Source organism: Phalacrocorax carbo, chromosome 4, assembly GCF_963921805.1.
Source record: "Phalacrocorax carbo chromosome 4, bPhaCar2.1, whole genome shotgun sequence".
NCBI classification, from domain to species: Eukaryota; Metazoa; Chordata; class Aves; order Suliformes; family Phalacrocoracidae; genus Phalacrocorax; species Phalacrocorax carbo.
Window position 1 is genome coordinate 27,122,402 of NC_087516.1, and position 18,203 is coordinate 27,140,604.

At 41.1% G+C, this 18,203-nt stretch overlaps 1 protein-coding gene across 1 annotated transcript in view; it reads left to right on the plus strand.

Annotated features, from left to right (window-relative positions):
* Positions 1–18,203, plus strand: part of LIMCH1 (LIM and calponin homology domains 1) — a 184,351-nt gene that overhangs the window by 162,614 nt on the left and 3,534 nt on the right. Inside the window, exons 23-34 of the mRNA XM_064449349.1 lie at positions 520–625; positions 1,838–1,912; positions 2,640–2,668; positions 3,666–3,749; positions 6,621–6,713; positions 7,623–7,727; positions 8,212–8,348; positions 9,148–9,269; positions 11,090–11,213; positions 12,575–12,661; positions 14,960–15,068; positions 15,963–16,065. Coding sequence (XP_064305419.1) covers positions 520–625; positions 1,838–1,912; positions 2,640–2,668; positions 3,666–3,749; positions 6,621–6,713; positions 7,623–7,727; positions 8,212–8,348; positions 9,148–9,269; positions 11,090–11,213; positions 12,575–12,661; positions 14,960–15,068; positions 15,963–16,065 — 1,174 coding nt within the window. The remainder of the gene's footprint in view (positions 1–519; positions 626–1,837; positions 1,913–2,639; positions 2,669–3,665; positions 3,750–6,620; positions 6,714–7,622; positions 7,728–8,211; positions 8,349–9,147; positions 9,270–11,089; positions 11,214–12,574; positions 12,662–14,959; positions 15,069–15,962; positions 16,066–18,203) is intronic.

The window sequence follows — 18,203 nt, forward strand, 5'->3', positions numbered from 1 at the left end:
AGGGAATGGCCCCGGAGAAAGGCTTCTGTGCCAAATCCTATGCTCATCAGAGCGTTCCCCCTCCAAAGGAACTCCCCAGTATCTGCTTGTAGGTTTGAACCTGTAAGCTGGCTGGAGCAGAAATGAGAACTTAACCTGCAAGCCCCAGTCCCACCGTGTGTTGGGAGGGCAGAGTATCCAGAAGGTGTAGACAGTGGAGCTAACCCTCTTAGTCCTCTTGAAGTGCTGAACAAGTGCAGATGGTGGCAGAGGTAACAAATGGCCGTGACCATACTGTTCTAGTTGTTAGTCCTGGGTTAGGATCGACTTTGGTGTGCAGGGTGGTGTGAATGACAACAATAAACAGCTACCTATTACTTCCAGGACTTCGGTACTGCAACTGCATGGTGTAATTCTGGAGATAAAGGCTTCATCTTTGATAATGTTAATTCAGAAAATAAGTAGAAAGGGTTTAAGTTAACCTTTGGTTGAACCTGCTGATTTTTGAATGCTGCTTTCTGCTCCCAAATGTCTGAACAGGTGATGAAACCAAAAGCCCTGGAACAAGAGGGGAATGTAGTATTGCCATCTTTAAAGAAACTACCTGAGACCAGTCAAGTTACTCTGCAGAATTCTGGTCTACAAGGTGAGCAAACAGCATTTGGAGAACTCAGCTGGACAATAACTGGGTATGTGTGTGTGGTGTTCAGGGAGAAGTGCCTAATCAATGACCTGGATGGTTTGGGAACTCAGATGGTTATTTTCTAGTTGCATCTGACTGATATTGGTAGTCTGGCTTCTGTGATGCAAAGGGCTCTTCTGGCTGTTCCCCTTGAACACAGCAGCAGAACTGTGACACAATGGAGAGGGACAGGGAGAGTCTGCCTTGCCTGGTCTAGCAATAAAAGCTGTGTTATGTCAATGGGTATTATATTTTACTAGTACTGCTGCTTACAGATGAAAATGGCTTAGTAATTGGTTTTATCTCATAATAAAAACTTCTGGAGATAAATTCTGCACTCAGCTGCCCACGTGGAACTCTGTTTCATAGATGAACAATACACATACCTGGCTGCATCCCTCAATTTGACCTGTGCCCATCATTAGTTCTTGCAGAGCATAATTTTTTTTCCTTCATGACAGTTTTGCTTGAGATTGATAATGTTTATTAGTTTGATTTTATATGATTTTAAAGATGGGGGAGGGGGGAGAGAGAGATCATCTGAAGTTTTCTTTCCCCTGAGAACTTATTAGGTTGTTTGTTTATGTATAGGTAGTATACTGATTGTCCTAGTGTTTTCAACATTGAAACTACTGAAGGTGGTCCACTGTGGAAAACAGGATTGCCTGAAAAAGAATAGAAGTCTCACTTGTTTTAAGTGGGGAGTGCTTTCCAAATAGGCTTTGAGAACAACATCATTTTATGTTAGGCACAAATCAATCCAAACATCAAGTAACCGATTGTAGGTCTCTTGCCTATTTTCTGAGTGATGCTGAAACGCTTGGCTGCTCTCTGGTGTTCACAGCACGTAAAGCACTGAAAGGATCACTGCTTTAAAACATGTATTTGCAATAGGAATGAATGTAAGTACCATGCAAAGACTTGAAGGGGTGGCTGCCCTTGATGAGCATTAGGTCGCTAGAGCTCTCATGTAAGGTTAGGTGCCATATTACAATAGTAGCATTTGTATATGGGCAGTCCATGTGATCTGCAGGTCGGTTGTAAACTGGCTGCGATGGGCCAAAGCAATTGTAGTGAAAATCCCTCTTGTGGCCCAGGCGGCTCGGGTCTGAGAGTCCGTCGCTGCCTTTTGACTGTGCTGTGTTTCTTGTTTTGTCTCTGTGCCGTTGCCTACAGAGCCGCCCCGCGGGGCCACGGTTCCGCTTAGGGTTCGCAACAACTGGCGGCGCTCACAGTTTTTTTCACAGTCAGGTAAATGCGGTGCTAAGACCAGCTTCAGCCCTTCTGCTGCCTCCAGTCGTAGGTGTCTTTGGACGTGGGGCTGGGGTAAAAGCTGATGATCACGGGGACTTGTTCTACCTCTCGCTTTCATAGAAAGTGTCTATTCCTGCTGCACAGTTGACAAAGAGCTGTTGGGTTGCCCGTTGTTGTGATGCTCTGGTTTCAGGCACCCAAAAGAAATCACTTGCTTATAAATACCTTTTCCTTAATTTCTTTAAATTAGCCTAATTCAAAGACGTTTGAATAGAAAATGGCAATGGTTCTCTTCGTAACTGTGGCTCTTGAATAGTGTAGTCCCATCCTTTTAGCTTTGCTGTGCTTTTTCCTTCCTAGCACTGAATCACGAAGGGAAAAGTAGATCAAAGTAGGTAACACTCAGTCTGAACACTGCTAACGTCTGTGGCCAAAAGTAGATGGCATTAGCTAGTGGTAGAGTAGAACCTGACATTAGTTAATATTGTGCTCCTCTATACCCAGATAAAAAGTAGTTTTGTTGGTGATGGGTATAATCTGTTTTTCTGGTTTATTTGCTTGCAGTTCATCCTTGCATTTGGTTGTGGGACCAATAGGAAACTAACATGAACCTTTTTTATACAGATACAATGTAGCTTTAATTGAAGGCTAAGCACATTTTGCTGTGTTAAATTTAATTTTCCCTTTTTCTGTTTTTTGTTTGTTTTTTGGGTTTTTTTAATAGCTGATTCTGATAGTGGTGACAAATCAAATGTGAGTACCTTTTTTACATTGTTTGTTTTAGAGATACGTGTGTAGCAAAAGTGAATTTTTTATGCAAACTGTCTTACAACATCCCCAAATCAGAAAGATAATTTTTTTTTTTCTCATGGAAATGAGAGAGGAAAAATATAACACAAATCAAGACCTGGTCTGAATCTGGAATGTATGTGTTCTTACCTTGTCCAGAATGAATGCTAGCTATACAGTACTGATTTGCTGGAACCACTAAAGCTTCATAAACTCAAAATAATACGTAACTTCAAGTTATCAAGTTATCCATTCTACCTTAAATGCATAGAAATTAGAGACCACAATTCTGCTGTCTCCCCAACAAAAAAAATAAATACTACATTAAAGTATACAGTATTGGATATTCTGTTTCTCACATAAAAATAGACATCTCTTCTTATCAGATTCTAATACAACTAGTAGTGAAAAGGAATATGACATCAAGTGTCTAAAATTGCCCTTGATTATAAGGGTTTTAAACATGTAAATGTGTCATGTAATGGGATCCTTAATGAAACCTGAGATTTTATTTCATTACAGATAAAAATTTAAAACAGGCTGTTGTGCTGGCAGCCATGTGAAATAAGAGAATATATTTTACAATCACAAATTGCTTTGTACATTGTGCAGAAGATTATAGAAAAGAAAAATAGACTTTTTCTTTAAATTTGAGTACCTGCAGGTATCTCTGTTTGGTGCTGCTTAGAGCTTTCTTTCAGATCATTTTCCTCTTTTTCCCCTCCAATTGAAGTTTCGTAAGCCTTTCTTTGCAAACCAAATTATTATTTTATCATTCAGATACCTGTGGGCAATCCCAAGTGTCAATGAAGCTAAGAATATTATCTGCTAACTGAGAGAACCATTATCTAGTTCTCTATTTCCCATTTTAACATCGCTGCTGGGGTGGGCCAGATGAAGTGCAGCTTTCTTGGTAGCCTTGTGAACTACAGTCTAATAGCTTGGTTTTCCTTCACACAAGCGTTTCAATTTCTGGTCCTGGGATCCAGAAGAAGAGCGAAAGCGCCAGGAAAGGTGGCAGCACGAGCAAGAGCGCTTGCTTCAGGTAAGGAAGAAACTACATTTCTTCCACCATGTGGCTCAGCTGTTGAATTGTTCCTTTGGACAAAGTTGGTTATTTCATGTCATGTCTTCCACATCCTCTGTGGATGCTTGAGTGAATTCTGTGGCAGATGAACATGAACATGAGCATACACACACATCCTCTGTGGTTTGGGCACTCTTCCCCACTCCATGGAAAGACCGAAAGGACTTAGTTCTGCATTCCAGTACCGAGTTAAACCAAATGTTGATCCTCAACTATATTTAAAGTATGTTGAGCATAGACTGTGAGACTTAATTACTTGGAGCCTCTTTCTTGAGACTGGCATTTTGCTGACCCTGATGCCTATGCAACTCTTCTTTAAAATGATGGTCTTAATAGATTTTTGTAGGCTTCTGCATTGTTCACAGGTTCTTGGAAAACATCAAGCTAAATTTGGAAAAAAAGGGTTTGGGGTCTTTTAGTGAGGGGGAACCCCCTCAAAACATCCACTTTTGCCAGTGGTAGAGTAAGCTGTAAAAGGTCTGGTTTCGTGTCCTAACTGGGAGAAGTGCAGTGGCCCTGAGAACTTGAATTTCCCTGTTAGTCTACAGTGTCTTTTGAAACTGTAATTAGGTTTGGTCCCAAAGAAATCATATCTTTCCTCCATGTAACAGAAGAGCAAACAACTGTCAAAGGATGGAGAATAATAAATTGAGTCTTTTCATCAGGCTCAGCCAGCATGGGTTTATGAAAGGGAGGTCCTGCCTCACTAACCTGGTCTCCTTCTATGATAAGGTGACCCGCTTAGTAGATGAGGGGAAGGTTGTGGACGTTTTCTACTTGGACTTTAGTAAGGCCTTTGACACTGTCTCCCACAGCATTCTCCTGGAGAAGCTGGCTGCTCACGGCTTGGACAAGTGCACTCTGCGCTGGGTTAAAAACTGGCTGGACGGCCGAGCCCAGAGAGTGGTGGTGAATGGAGTCAAATCCAGCTGGTGGCCACTCACGAGTGGTGTTCCCCAGGGCTCAGTGTTGGGGCCGGTCCTGTTCAATATCTTCATTGATGATCTGGATGAGGGGATTGAGTGCCCCCTCAGTAAGTTTGCAGATGACACCAAGCTGGGTGGAAGTGTCGATCTGCTGGAGGGCAGGAAGGCCCTACAGAGGGACCTGGACAGGCTGGATCGTTGGGCCGGAGCCAGCGGTATGAGATTCAACAAGGCTAAGTGCCAGGTCCTGCACTTGGGTCACAACAACTCCATGCAACGCTACAGGCTTGGGGAGGAGTGGCTGGAGAGCTGCCTGGAGGAGAAGGACCTGGGGGTGTTGGTTGACAGGTGGCTGAACATGAGCCAGCAGTGTGCCCAGGCGGCCAAGAAGGCCAGTGGCATCCTGGCTTGTATCAGGAATAGTGTGGCCAGCAGGAGTAGGGAGGTGATAGTGCCCCTGTACTCGGCACTGGTGAGGCCACACCTCGAGTACTGTGTTCGGTTTTGGGCCCCTCACTACAAGAAGGACATCAAGGTGCTGGAGCGTGTCCAGAGGAGGACAGCAAAGTTGGTGAAGGGTCTAGAGAACGACTCTTACGAGGAGCGGCTGAGGGAGCTGGGGTTGTTTAGCCTGGAGAAGAGGAGTCTGAGGGGAGACCTTATCGCTCTCTACAACTACCTGAAAGGAGGTTGTAGCGAGGCGGGGGTCGGTCTCTTCTTGCTAATAACAAGCGATAGGACGAGAGGAAATGGCCTCAAGCTGCGCCAGGGGAAGTTTAGGTTGGATATTAGGAAAAACTTCTTCACGGAAAGGGTTGTCAGGCATTGGAACAGACTGCCCAGGGAGGTGGTTGACTCTCCATCCCTGGAGGTATTTAAAAGAAAGTTATGGTTTAGTGGTGGACTTGGCAGTGATGGGTTAGCAGTTGGTCTTGATGATCTTAGGGGTCTTTTCCAGCCTTAACGATTCTATGATTCTATGATTCTATGATCTTTCATGATTGACTTCTGTGTGTCTCTACTGCTTTCTTGAGATTATTTATTTTTAGCTAATATGCTTATTTCCTCTTGAAATCGTGTACAATTCTCATAATTTTTCTGGCATATGTGAGTGTTCTCTCAATAGTGAACGCACCTCTTCTGGATTAGGCAGATGTGGTTTCTAATTTGAACAGAAGTTGGAACTAGTGTAAAAGAGATATGGAAGTCACCATTCTTCCCCATATTCAAACCAGTTCTATAAAACAGTTTTAAAGATCTCTTTGAGATAATTTTTCATGCAAAACTGGGTAAAAACAATTCTCAAGAAATAATTCCGTCAAGGAGGAAAATAAACTACGTAGCTAATTATAAACTTGCCCTCTTCAAACCTTTACACACTATTCATTTATCTTTTACACTTGCACAGATATTCATAATTCTTTAAATTGTACTGCTATCTCTCTTAAATTAGTACCAGTATATGTAAAACCTGCTTGTTTATGTGCTGCTTTGCTAAAGTTATTAATGTAAAATCCATGCCGAAGTGTTTTGGGTTGTATGATAGCTTTTTGGAACTCTTAATACTGTATAATAAACAAGGAATTATTGAAATTGTTGAGCGTAAATTTCATTTCTGACCAAAGATTTCAAAACTTCTAAACAAATTAAACTTCTAGTATGTTAAAAGTTCCTCGTGGTTTGAAGGTGTTAAATGTAAGTGCTAGAAACAAGTCGGGGGGTGGGGAAAGGAGGAAAAGAATCATTTATTTTTTTTTTTTACACCAATACACGTTTCAAATTTTTATCTTCCTATTTCGTCCTATGTCTGATTAAACCGCTCTTAGCAGGTTCATTGTCACTGTGGAGATGCTATGGAATTTACTCCTAATAGAGAACGCTCTGAATTTGTATCCTCTTACAGGAGAAGTATCAGAAGGAGCAGGACAAGCTGAAAGAAGAATGGGAAAAGGCCCAGAGAGAAGTTGAAGAGGAGGAGCGTAGATACTATGAGGAGGTAAGGCTCAAAGGAGGAGGTTGTTTATTGACTCTTTTTGTATTTAAATGCACCTACTTACATAACTAAAAAAACCCCATAGCTAGATTAATTAATGGAAAGCCTTCTCGAGGCTGAATTCTCAGGAGGATTGTTTCTCTTAAACACTACCATAGGCACTGAGGAAAAATATTTAAATATTTAGACAGGTATCCTCAGAAGCTCCGCATAGGTGGAGGTGTCTAATTGCTGTGTAAGTCAGGATGAGTCAGGATGGTTGTGTCTGGGCAGGCTCAGACTTCCCTCCGGAAGCAGAGCCTTGTGCATTTTGGCATATGCTTGGTGCCTGAACTTGGTGGAACTCCAGATGAAATTGTTTTCTGCCTTGGGCTTGATCACGTAGATGTTTTGTAAACTGGCCTTGTTTTTAAAAAAAAATTAACAGGAAACGTTCAAAACTTGCAGTTGTCGAATATCAACAGTATAGAAGACAGTGGTTTTCTTCTCTCATATGTGGGTCATTATTGAAGGAAAATGGAAAATATTCATGTTTTCAGTTTGGCTCGTTGTACGTTATGCAGATTGATGTCTTAACATCTGTGCTTGAGGGCCATACTTGTGATCTGAACAAGGATTCTTTTTTTCCACTTTCAGAAGTTGTTCCTTATGTACCGTATTTATATATGAAATGTAACAGACTGGTGTTCTGAGAAACAGTGGTGCCATCCCAAGTGGAATATTCTTTCCAGTTTTGGACATCCCCTTTCAAAGATGGTAATAGTGAAAGGAAAGGGAGTGCAAAACCTTGAAGCAAACTAAAAATTGAGGTGTTACAATTATTCTTGGTACCACAGGTCCTTACCTAGCCATTCTACAGACATTCTGTATTTTTAACCTGTGCTTTCTCCTGATACACTTCTTTTTTTTTAGGAGCGTAAGATAATTGAGGATACTGTAGTCCCATTCATTGTTTCTTCAAACTCTGCTGAGCTCCTCTCCTCCTCTTCCTCTACCACTGAAGGAAACAAGACGACGGTGAGTTTCTCATTAATTAATAAGGCAGGAAAGACTAAGCTATCTTCAGTGCAAAGATTCATTGTTCAGTAAAGGCTGACAAAGTCTGGGAACAGTAAGAGTATTGCCTGTTTCTTTCCATAGCTGGTGATACCTCGGAGTGCTGTAGCTTGTGTGTTTTTACAACTGAAAAGCCATATTCCCAAGCAAACTGCTACCATCTTATTTTGGGGTAGACAAAGCCCATCTCATAACTGGCCAGTCCCACACTTTTTTGTGTCATGTTCAATTTATGCAATTAGTTGATTGTTTTAGCTGAAGTCTTCATTAAATCCAAAGTTAGCCTTACCAAGGTCAAATGATTCCACTGTATAATGGGAGATGTTCTTTATCATAATAAGTTGTGTCAATACGATATATCTGGGGGCAGCCTGTGCTTTTCTCATGTGGGTGCTGATGCCGAATTCAAGGGAAGCTCCTTGTTCCCTCCCCTGCTGTCTTCTAGAACACAACTGATTCAAACAGCTCTCCAGAGGAAGGCAAACAAAAAGAAGTTACAAGGCAGAAAAAGCTGCTCTGGGAGCAGGACAGTATACTGCCTCCGAAAAGCAAGGAAAATGAACTCTGGCAAGAAAAGAAGAGGTATGGATCAAGTCTAAGCATTTCTTAGCCCTGTGGAGCTTTGTGTTCTGTAGAGTTCTGGGATGTCACATCTGCCCATGATTAATGCTGGAGCATCAGCATCTGGTGGCCTGGTGATAGGAATAATATATCCCAATCAATATTCACTTCCCGCAGGCTTACACATAAATGGCAACGTGTAGTGCTAGTTTTGCATATCAGAAGGCATTCCTTTTCAGTATATGGCTTTGCTGAAAGGCTGTCACATCAACCAGATCAGAGTTTAGATTGCTCAGCCATCTCTTGTGTGGCACTGCACCGTGTCCTGTGTACAAGATTCACAAGCCAGTTGGAGGAATAAAGGAGCGGTAGCTATTTCAACTCAGAATCTGTGTGAGATAGCCAGGCAATCTCGGAAGCGCTGTACCGGAACTCGCTAGGTCATGTTCAAAGTCCTGGTCTTTGCCCAGCTGCTAATAACAGCTTTCACAAAGATGAGAAGCATCTGGTGATACTGAACACTGGACAGAGAACACTGAGAAAAGGTGTTTCTCTGGCAAAGGAGCCATTTTCCACAAATCCAGAATGATCTTTAGTGCGTGTAAGCAGCAGTGTGTGAAGGAAGTAGGAAGACTTGGCATGTTTGGAAACTTGTTAATTTGTGACAGTTTATCCTCATTGTTTTGTCACTGCTGACACAATAACAGAAATCTTGTTGCAAAAAATAGGCTGATATTCAAAAGTCTGATTTTGCCATTATAATCTAGGTGGCATTTTTTCCTGGCATCATTTATACAATGTGACTTATTTTTATTGGCAGTGGAAATAAAGTGCTCTCAGGACATCCAGAGGCAGATACCTTGAAAGGAGGTGAACAGGAGCACCAGGTGCCGGTGACGGAGCGCAGCTCTCCTGCCAGGCTGAGTCTGCCGTTGACTCAGGGTGAGAGTCGAGACTCTTCATAAGCATGTATTCTTTTCCACATAAAAATCTCGCAGGTATTACAGTGGCTTGAAATCTAGCTCAGAGAATTTTAGAAATTAACGGTACACACACATCTTCAAAATTTGAATGTCTCAGATTCAGGTTATTTTCTGTTAGTAAAGATAAATATGTTAAGGTGAAATTTAAAATCTTGTTTTTGTCAGAGATGAACATTCAGCTGCAGGTAGAAATGTTGTTTATAGCCCTGCATGTTCACAGTAGTAAACAAACACAGTTATCTTCCATCTTTTACATAATCTTAAATGTAGGATTTATCTTGATACCAAGACCATACTTCCAACACTTATTTCATGTTTTGATAGCTTATTAGATTCTTTATGTCCATTCCAGTCCACTTAAAATCACTACCTGTGATGGGTAACCATTTCAAGCCAGGTCTAAAGTGACACCTCTCTCAATTTTGTCATTACAAATGTCTGATGACATTTAAAATCAATAGATTTTTTAAGCTTCCATAAATATTGATTTTTTTTGAATGAAGGAATTTCCCCAAAACATGACTGTCAACAGGGTCACCCTAAAATAAAGGTAAATTCACTAATTTAGCACCATTATCTAATACAAGTGAACAATGGAGAGTAAATAAGTAGGATTAAAGATTTTGAAATTGAGGTTTAGATTTTTGTTTTCAGTCTAGCATCAAAATTGATTCTAAAAAATGAAATGTCTATGTATAGAGAAGATTTCGGTGTTGTTATGTGCTCCAAATGCAAATTCAATTTGTTAAACTTAGCAGGTTTGCCATCCCTGTCCACAATTCGATTGTATTCTTAGTGCTTTGATAAAAGTTTCTCAGATAAAGAAAACAGAAGATAACTGCCCAGCAATCCATCCTTGTGGATTTACAGTAGTCATTAAACAAACTTCAAAGATTTTACGATTTTTAACAACTTCTGCTAATCAGGCTTTTTTTCTAGGTTCTCTTCAGCAACTTGGTCCCCTACAAATATTCTGAAAGTTTCTTTCTTGCCCCTTAACACGTCACAACCTTGCTCTCTCCTTGAGTCCCTAAATAGTCAGGACTAGGACTTCTTTTGTCTTGATATCAAAAATAGGTTACAGGCCTTTCGTAGGCCCCAATAAAGTTTTTGGTCTCCTTTAAACGAGCTGGTTGGTGCACAACAGAGTAAGGTCCTCCCCAACCTGCAAGCCACAACACTCATCTGGAAGGATGCAGGTAGTGCACTCTGTCTCAAAGATGGGATGGTCAGCTGCCTGGGCATCACAGATCATTGCATATTGTTGGGAGGCTGTTATTGTCTCTGAGTCTTGTGCAACCACCTGAAACACAGACGGAAATTACAAGGGAATAAAGCTGTTTTTCAGTAGGCTTAAGGAGAGCAGTGACTACACCGCCTTCCTCTTAAGTCCTCCAAACTTAAGTTTGGATCCCCCGGCACCATGGGAAGTTTCTGTCTCTCTGGGGCTTCCTTCCTTAGGACAGAAATACTTTATTTTCACAAGTGCTATTCATGAACAGCTGTTTGACCTCTCCCTTTCCCCCTTCAGAAACTGAGATTCAGCAGCAGGGTAGGTCATATGTATGTGAAGGTAATGCAAGGGGACATTGTCCCACAGTGGTCTTCTGGTGTAGCAGAGCCTGTTTCTGACTTTGTGTGGGGTTTCTGGGAACTTATTTTTAAGTAACAGTACATCTCATGTCTCCTTTATGGTGTGCCCGCAAGCTATGCAGGTCTGTAAGTATTGACAAAAGCATTTTATCACAAGTATTGAGATTTCCTCACCTCCCATTGCAGATGTCTCCTGGAATCAGCAGTTACTGACAAAGCAGTCCCCGCATCGCACAGAAGACATTTGGCAGAGACCATTCCTGGCCCACAGTGCGGGACAACAGCTGAGCTCTGCAGGAGAAGTGAGGAGGTGAGAACATAAATACAGATTGTTGCAGAGGTTGAGAAGTCCTGCTCACTCTGTTCTCCCTTATATTCCTACTTAGCATTCTTTATTGGTTAAGTTTCATAGGTAGTCCTGCAGTGTGCAGACACCTTTGATTCCCGGCTTTCCCACCAAGACTGCTAACATTTATCCACTTCGTTTCCCATCACAGGTGCCCCAGTTTCATGCGGGAGGGCACCTCCCGCTTGCCATTCTCTATCTTCTTTCTCCTTAGGTGTTTAAACACTCATCTGCATAACTGCTCATGTGCTTCATTTGTTTTAAGTCCCTAAGACCAAAAAATATTCATAGGTGGCTAGATATCAGGGTGGAAATGTCAGCAGAAGTCCGCCTCTTTGAAGTTGGTATTTGAGAGCTTCATTCCCCAGCTTCTGAACACATATTGGTTGCTACTTTCTAGTTCTTTAAGGATTACAGCTTTTTAAAAAAAGATAGATGAATATTTTCTTTATGCCATAAATTTGGTGAGGTTTTTTTACTTCGCTGATGCTTTGTCTTGTGTTTTTGAGTGAGCATTACTAAAAAGTACAGCAGTTCTTTCAGTAAACAAGGGATATATTTACCTAATATTTGCAAAAGGTGTATCTCTGTAATGAGAAAGGAACATCTGTTTTCATTAGCATACATATGAACAGTCTCCTGCAAGATATGTGTTACCTCTATGAAGCTGGTATCCAGTCAAAACTAATGTAGATTGAGGTTTGATTACCTATTCCTCATAACAAACTGCTCGTGTGTGTTTGAGAAAATTGTCAGTCTGTAAACAGCTTTAAGCAGCTAGAGGTTGAATCAATTCTATGATTTCTGATAACAAAAAACATCCATGTTTTTTCTCACCAAAATCTTGCAGGGTAGAATAGACACAGATAAGAATAAACCACTTTCAGTGTTGGTGGCTTCCTTTTTACTCAGTAAAGGGCACAGACCCTTCATCAACAACCCCACATCTGCTCTACAAGTGTGCATCTGTGCACATACCCTGGGGAAAAGAGAGTAGAAGGTGGTGTGCCTTGGCTTAACCATGCATCATCATGGTGTGAGCTCTGCTGGGTTGATAGGGGAGTAGGAGTCTGCACACGGCTGATTACCTTGTGAGTTATCTGGTTGAGCAATAGCAAGCAGACCAAGACTCAGAACCAAAAAATGTGTGATATTTTTCATTGTATCCAAATGGCAGTTGACAGCAAGTTTATACCTTGTTTTCCTTAGATAAAATCTTTAGAGCTGGGAATCCTGAAATCCATCGGCTAGAATTTCTCACTACAAAACCTCTGGTTTTAGTTGTTCTTCAGCTGTAGTAATGCATTTTCTCTCCTGTATTTTAGGGCAGGCTATCATGAGAACTTCCAGTCTGGGCCATCATCTCCCTGCTCTCCTGCTGCTCTGAGTCAGTCACCCAGCAGGTACAAAAGGTCAATAAGGAATTTTGCAGACCAAATACATCTTGTAGTTGCTGGTGAAGTGCCGCAGTGTAAATCACATTAGTATTATGTGGATGCACTATTAATTCTTCTAAATGTTGCAATTCATAACTGTCCGCAGAATAAACACATAGCTCCCTCTCCCATATTTCTTGCCTACTTCAGCAGTATTATTATGTTTTCAAATAACACAGTTCAGAAAGCAGCTGTAGGACTCTGCTTGATCATTGAAATTTCAATGAAATTGAAATGGGATAATATAAGCCCCAGTCAAAGTAAGCAGAAGAGCGTGCGTTCAGGGCACTTAAGCCAAAGGATGTTGCCTTCACTGTGAACAGTCACATGCTCAGGAGCAAGGTATGCTCTAGATGTTGTCACCGACTGACATTTCAACACTTGCTGATTTAAAAAGAAATCCTTGCCTTAATTTCCAAACTTGAAACACATTTTGCCTTTTTGCCTTTTTTGTTTTTTACATTTTTCTACATTCGTGCTAATCTCCTGGAGATTTGATTGTCTCAAGCAATGAGCTGTGATATATGTGTACCAACTCTAAATAGATGTTAACTGTAGCCTGATAGAATCACTAATAATTTGGGGTGTATTCAAGTAAGTTAGTTTATTAATAGGGTAAAGTAGTGCAACATAGAAAACATAGCAAGTTTTTGTTCTGTTCAAAAAACATTTTTCTTCACTTTTGATAACAGAGCCCTCCTTCTGATAGCATTTTCACTGACATTAAAGTATTAGGAATTTTTTATGTGAACTATTTCCTCTTTTTTTCCTAGCTGTAACTGCAGTTTTGGTGGGATTGCCACATGTAGTTAGTCATGATAGCTACTTCATATTATTTAGCAGCTATATCCTGATCCGAGTCCCTTTTCCAAGATCTTTTCCTGAAATAAATCTTAGTTTTGGAAAGAAAGGATGGGAAGTTGTTCCACTAAAAGATTAGAAAACTTTTTAAAAATTTCTCAAAGCACTTTATTATTTGATCCAACACTTTAGCTTGTCCTTTTAATAACTCTGATAGTGGAGAAGAAGAGAAAACAAAGGTGGACTCAAGAATAATGCAGAGGGATGTGAGTGGAAGGCTTAAGGTTGTAGGGGAGGAGAAGAACCCAGGGAAGTCATTCTAAAAGGAATAATGCGAATGAAGCAACAAGACAGTGATGTGCCTCTGCTGTCAGGGTTCATTGTGGGATAAAGAATGATGGGCTCAGGAGTGACAGAGATTAGATCGTAGCAAGGTCAGGTTCCTGGTTGTGTTGAGTCTTTCTGCTGCTTCTGTATATTTTTCTTGTTTTTAATGGCTTTTTAATCATGGTGCAGTCCAGATCTGTCTCTGTTGGTGGCTTCTTACGTTGTTGCACCAAAACCATAAAGCAAGATATTGTAAACTTGCTTATCTGTGTATAATTTCATCAAACCATCTTTCCAAAACTCATTAAGTATCCCAAAGTTTCTCTCCTGGTTTCAGCCCTGGCTGAAAAAAGCATGGATGACCCATAATGACAAAGGATCCCTTTCATATCACTAGACAAACAGCATTTCTGGCAGGCTGGCAGGCAGGTAAGAAGGGAAGAGTATGAAACACATAGAAGTATGCACCTGCATTGCCATTAAAACCATTATGAAAACAGGTACCAGTTATTCCTGGGGCTCTGATTCCTCACCCAGCTGTCATCAAACAGCTGATTGACTAGAAACGTCTAGACAGGACTGAAGCTTAAGGAGAGAGGGGAAGTATTTTTGCATTGCAGATGGAGATCTGATTTCAGCTTTACCCTAACTAGCTGGAGTACTAACAGGCATGAAGCTGTTGACTTTGCCAGCTTATCTGGGTGTAAGAGCAGCATCCCTGCCTTGGGACTTGCAGTAAGCAAACCTATTTGCAAACAAATTGAAAAACTTCCAGGCTGGGAGTCTGACTCGGGTAATTTGTGTGACTATCTGCTTTGATTGCTGTGGCATTGACTGGGTCTAGGTAATCCACAGGCATGGTTCCCAGCCAGCTGCGTCTCTGTTAAGAGGCTTGCAGCAGACTGGCAGGGAAATGGATCTGAGCTGCTGTGCATTCAAGCATTTTAAGTCCTCTGCTTGTTTTGTGTGCGAGGCAGACATGCACGCTGATCAGCAACATGGTTGAAGGGTCAATGTGTATTTATGTGACACCCCCCAGTGCTCCTTCCTCCCATTCTGACCCTCTCCATAAACCTGTGTAAACATTTGGCTACATTTTAGTATTAGTTGCTGTTCTGTTTTCTTAAGGTCATGTTTGTCTCCTAGGTCTGTCAGCGGAAAGAAGCTTTGTTCTACCTGCGGGCTTCCTCTTGGAAAAGGAGCTGCCATGATTATTGAAACACTTGGTCTTTATTTCCATATTCAGTGCTTCAGGGTATGTCTCTTGCTTTATTAAGAAAAATCTCAAGTCATGCACAGTGTGAGGAGGGAGTACATTGAGAGCTGTAGATATTAAATTGAAAATGAGAGGACCAAGGGATTTGCATGTTTGTTATGTGTGTGTGTTTATAGAGAAGTGGAAGTAATGCAGCTAATGTGTTACTTTGTTGTCAGGCATGTTAATTGGACTAAAACCTGTGATTTAGAAAGCAAACTTATCTTCCTTGCTTACAGAGGGAAGCATCATATAATTTCCCAGTTGTGCTCATTGTTTTTAAATATAAAATCAGTTACCTTGTGATTTATTTTTCTTTTCCTCAAAAACCCAGTCAGTCCCAAAGCCATCTTTGATCCAGCCCATGGTTGGAAAGCATTGACTATGGAATGGACAATGTCTTCAGCCTTTCACCAAAGCTCTCAACAGAAATACTTCACGAGCGTTCTTGAGCGTCTGAAGATCATATTTTGGAGAGAACTCAGAAAGTGTCCATTTCCATTATCTGTGGCCTGATTGGTTTTAGACATTCATGAAGCCTGTTTTGGTTTTAGACATTTACCCAAACTAAACCTCTGGCCTCTATAAGCCTTTTCCATAACAAATGGGCTGCCTCCAGAATGCAACATCAAAATCAAGTGTCCCTTAAAATCACTGGACATCACTTCTGTATAAGTGGAGACTGCTAAAATCCAGTCCTAAATACTGTTGGCTCTAAAATAAACCTTTCACAGATTTGCAGTGCTCCCTAGGAGTATGGGCAGGGTTCTGGGGGTTATGGTTTTTTCTCACTGTTTCAAGAACTATTGAAACAAAAGTCAAAATTTGGGGAGAATTGTCACAGATAGTAGTAGGGCATGGTCTCTCTTATTTTCTCTATTCTTCAATTGACAGTGTGGCATTTGCAAGGGACAGCTGGGAGATGCAGCAAGTGGGACAGATGTCAGGATTAGAAACGGTCTTCTTAACTGCAATGATTGTTATATCCGATCCAGAAGTAAGTACCAAATCCTGTTCAAAGGACGGTGAACTCTAACAATACTGTTGCCATGATTTTAACTGATGAGTTTTTCTCTTCCCAGAAGTAGTGTATTCTCCCTTATGCCCAAATGGCTTTGCCACTCAAGCATAGCTTTGCCAGGGGAAGGAGAGCCTTCCCGTGTTATTTTAATCATTCTCCTGTATCAAAAAAGATTTCCAAGCCCATTAAACCTTCCCCAGAGGATCTCTGCTCAGCAGTATTAGACTTAAAGGCTGTTTCTGTGTATAAATATGAACTCCTACACATTGCATATCCTGAAGGCTTGGATCTGTCACAGCACATGAGACTTCTCCTAGGTCTAGGACCCTGGGCCTTGTTTGGAGAAGTTCCCATTTTTTATGTCTCCAGGCCTCCATTTGCAGACAAAGTAGTCAAGGAAAATATTAGGAACATTCTGTAACTCACAATGAATCCTTGTGGTTGTATCCCCAGACTTGTGCTGAAGTGTTGCTTGCTACAGGTTTTGAAGGAGCTAGACAACTGCATGTCAGAAAAAAAAAAAACGATGCACTTTCTTGTTTTAGAGCAGGTCACTTGAATGTCCTTCCCAGTCCTGGTTTTATGTGACTGATACCAAATTGCTAGAGCATTTCAGCTTCACCCTGATGTCACCAGTGATATGAGATGGTCAGTGCTCACGGTGGCTTTCTACTTTGTGGAAAACAGTAAGACACAGTAAAAACCATGGGAGTAATTGTTGCCCTCCTGATACATGTTACTGTTCCATATATTCACTCCCTACAGTCCTAACAGATAAGTGGAGATAAATAGTTCTTTTCATTTACCGTTTCCCTCCTTCTCTCTCAAAAGCAGTGGCTGCAGAAAACCAGAAGTAGGAAAGGTACCTACCTACCTTTGCCAGCAGAAGAATATTTTTTTCTCTAATGTTTCGGGAGAGAGATATTTCCCCCTCAGCAGAGCTAGAGGGTGCTATTGTATAGCCATTTATTTAGTGATTCTTTTTCAATTTTGCTAAGAAATGTTAGCAACTTTTTATTGTTATTTATTTAACCTGACTCATTTAGAAATAGCTTTTCCTCTTCAGGCTTGATGCTATAAACCTTCCTCATGTGGATGAGGTCCTGGCCCTTAAAATACACATTTGCACATCCATCTTTACACAAAAAAGGGGAAGGTGATAAAAGTAATATTTTCCTTTTATTCTTAATCCTTTTTGCTTACAAAAAAATTGAGGCCCCTTTAGGGTAGATGAAGGCTCAAATAAATTATTTATCAGCTTATATGCTATAGAAATCACCCCCTCCATCATAATTTCTACCACAGCAGTGCTAGAAAATGCAGCACAAAGCTGTGTGCAGTGTTTCGTGCAGTGTTTAGTACATACCTAGCACAACAGTAACCAGGTCCATGACAGGGGGAATAGGTTTTGGGGAAATCTATGGTTTCTGAAGAAAAACAACAGCAAGGGTTTTTCTTTTTTCCTACAAATAGTGTCTTCGTGCTGTGTCCAGCCCTCATGCAAAATTTCAAAATATGAGTTAGCTGAATTTAAGTTACACAGGCTCTTGCTGACAGTTTCAAAGGGACTGATTTTGATAGAGCTGCAAATATGGTTAGCTGCTCATTTTTAACTAGAATTTGATGGACTTCACATCTGAAGTGAAGAACAAACTGGTGCAATGTTAGTGTTTGGCCTTTCAGTTCTGGGAAGTCTGATGCTAAATATAAAATTAGTTGCCTGATTGCGCAGCTTGTGCCTCCCTGCCCCCACGGCTACATCTGAAAACCCAGGCAGCAGTGTGCCCGGCTGACGGTCTCTGACCAACCCAGAATTAATCAGTACGGCTTTGAGATGCTTATGGGCGCCTCAATGAAATATCCTGGCTTCCAAAAGCTTATTTGAAACTGTGGATGATTCTGTTTCAAAAGAAATTATCAAAAACCTTAGAAGATTAAAGCAGTAAAGAATATGTAGTGCTCCAGGGTCCAAAGGATTTATGTTTTTCATATAAAAGTGGGTGGGGTTTTACTGGTATGTTCTTTCTCTACAACAAAAACTCACAAGGAAGGAAACTCAGTATTCAGTGTCAAACGGGGAATAGTTACAGGTTTGTGAGTGTTGAAGTCAAAGG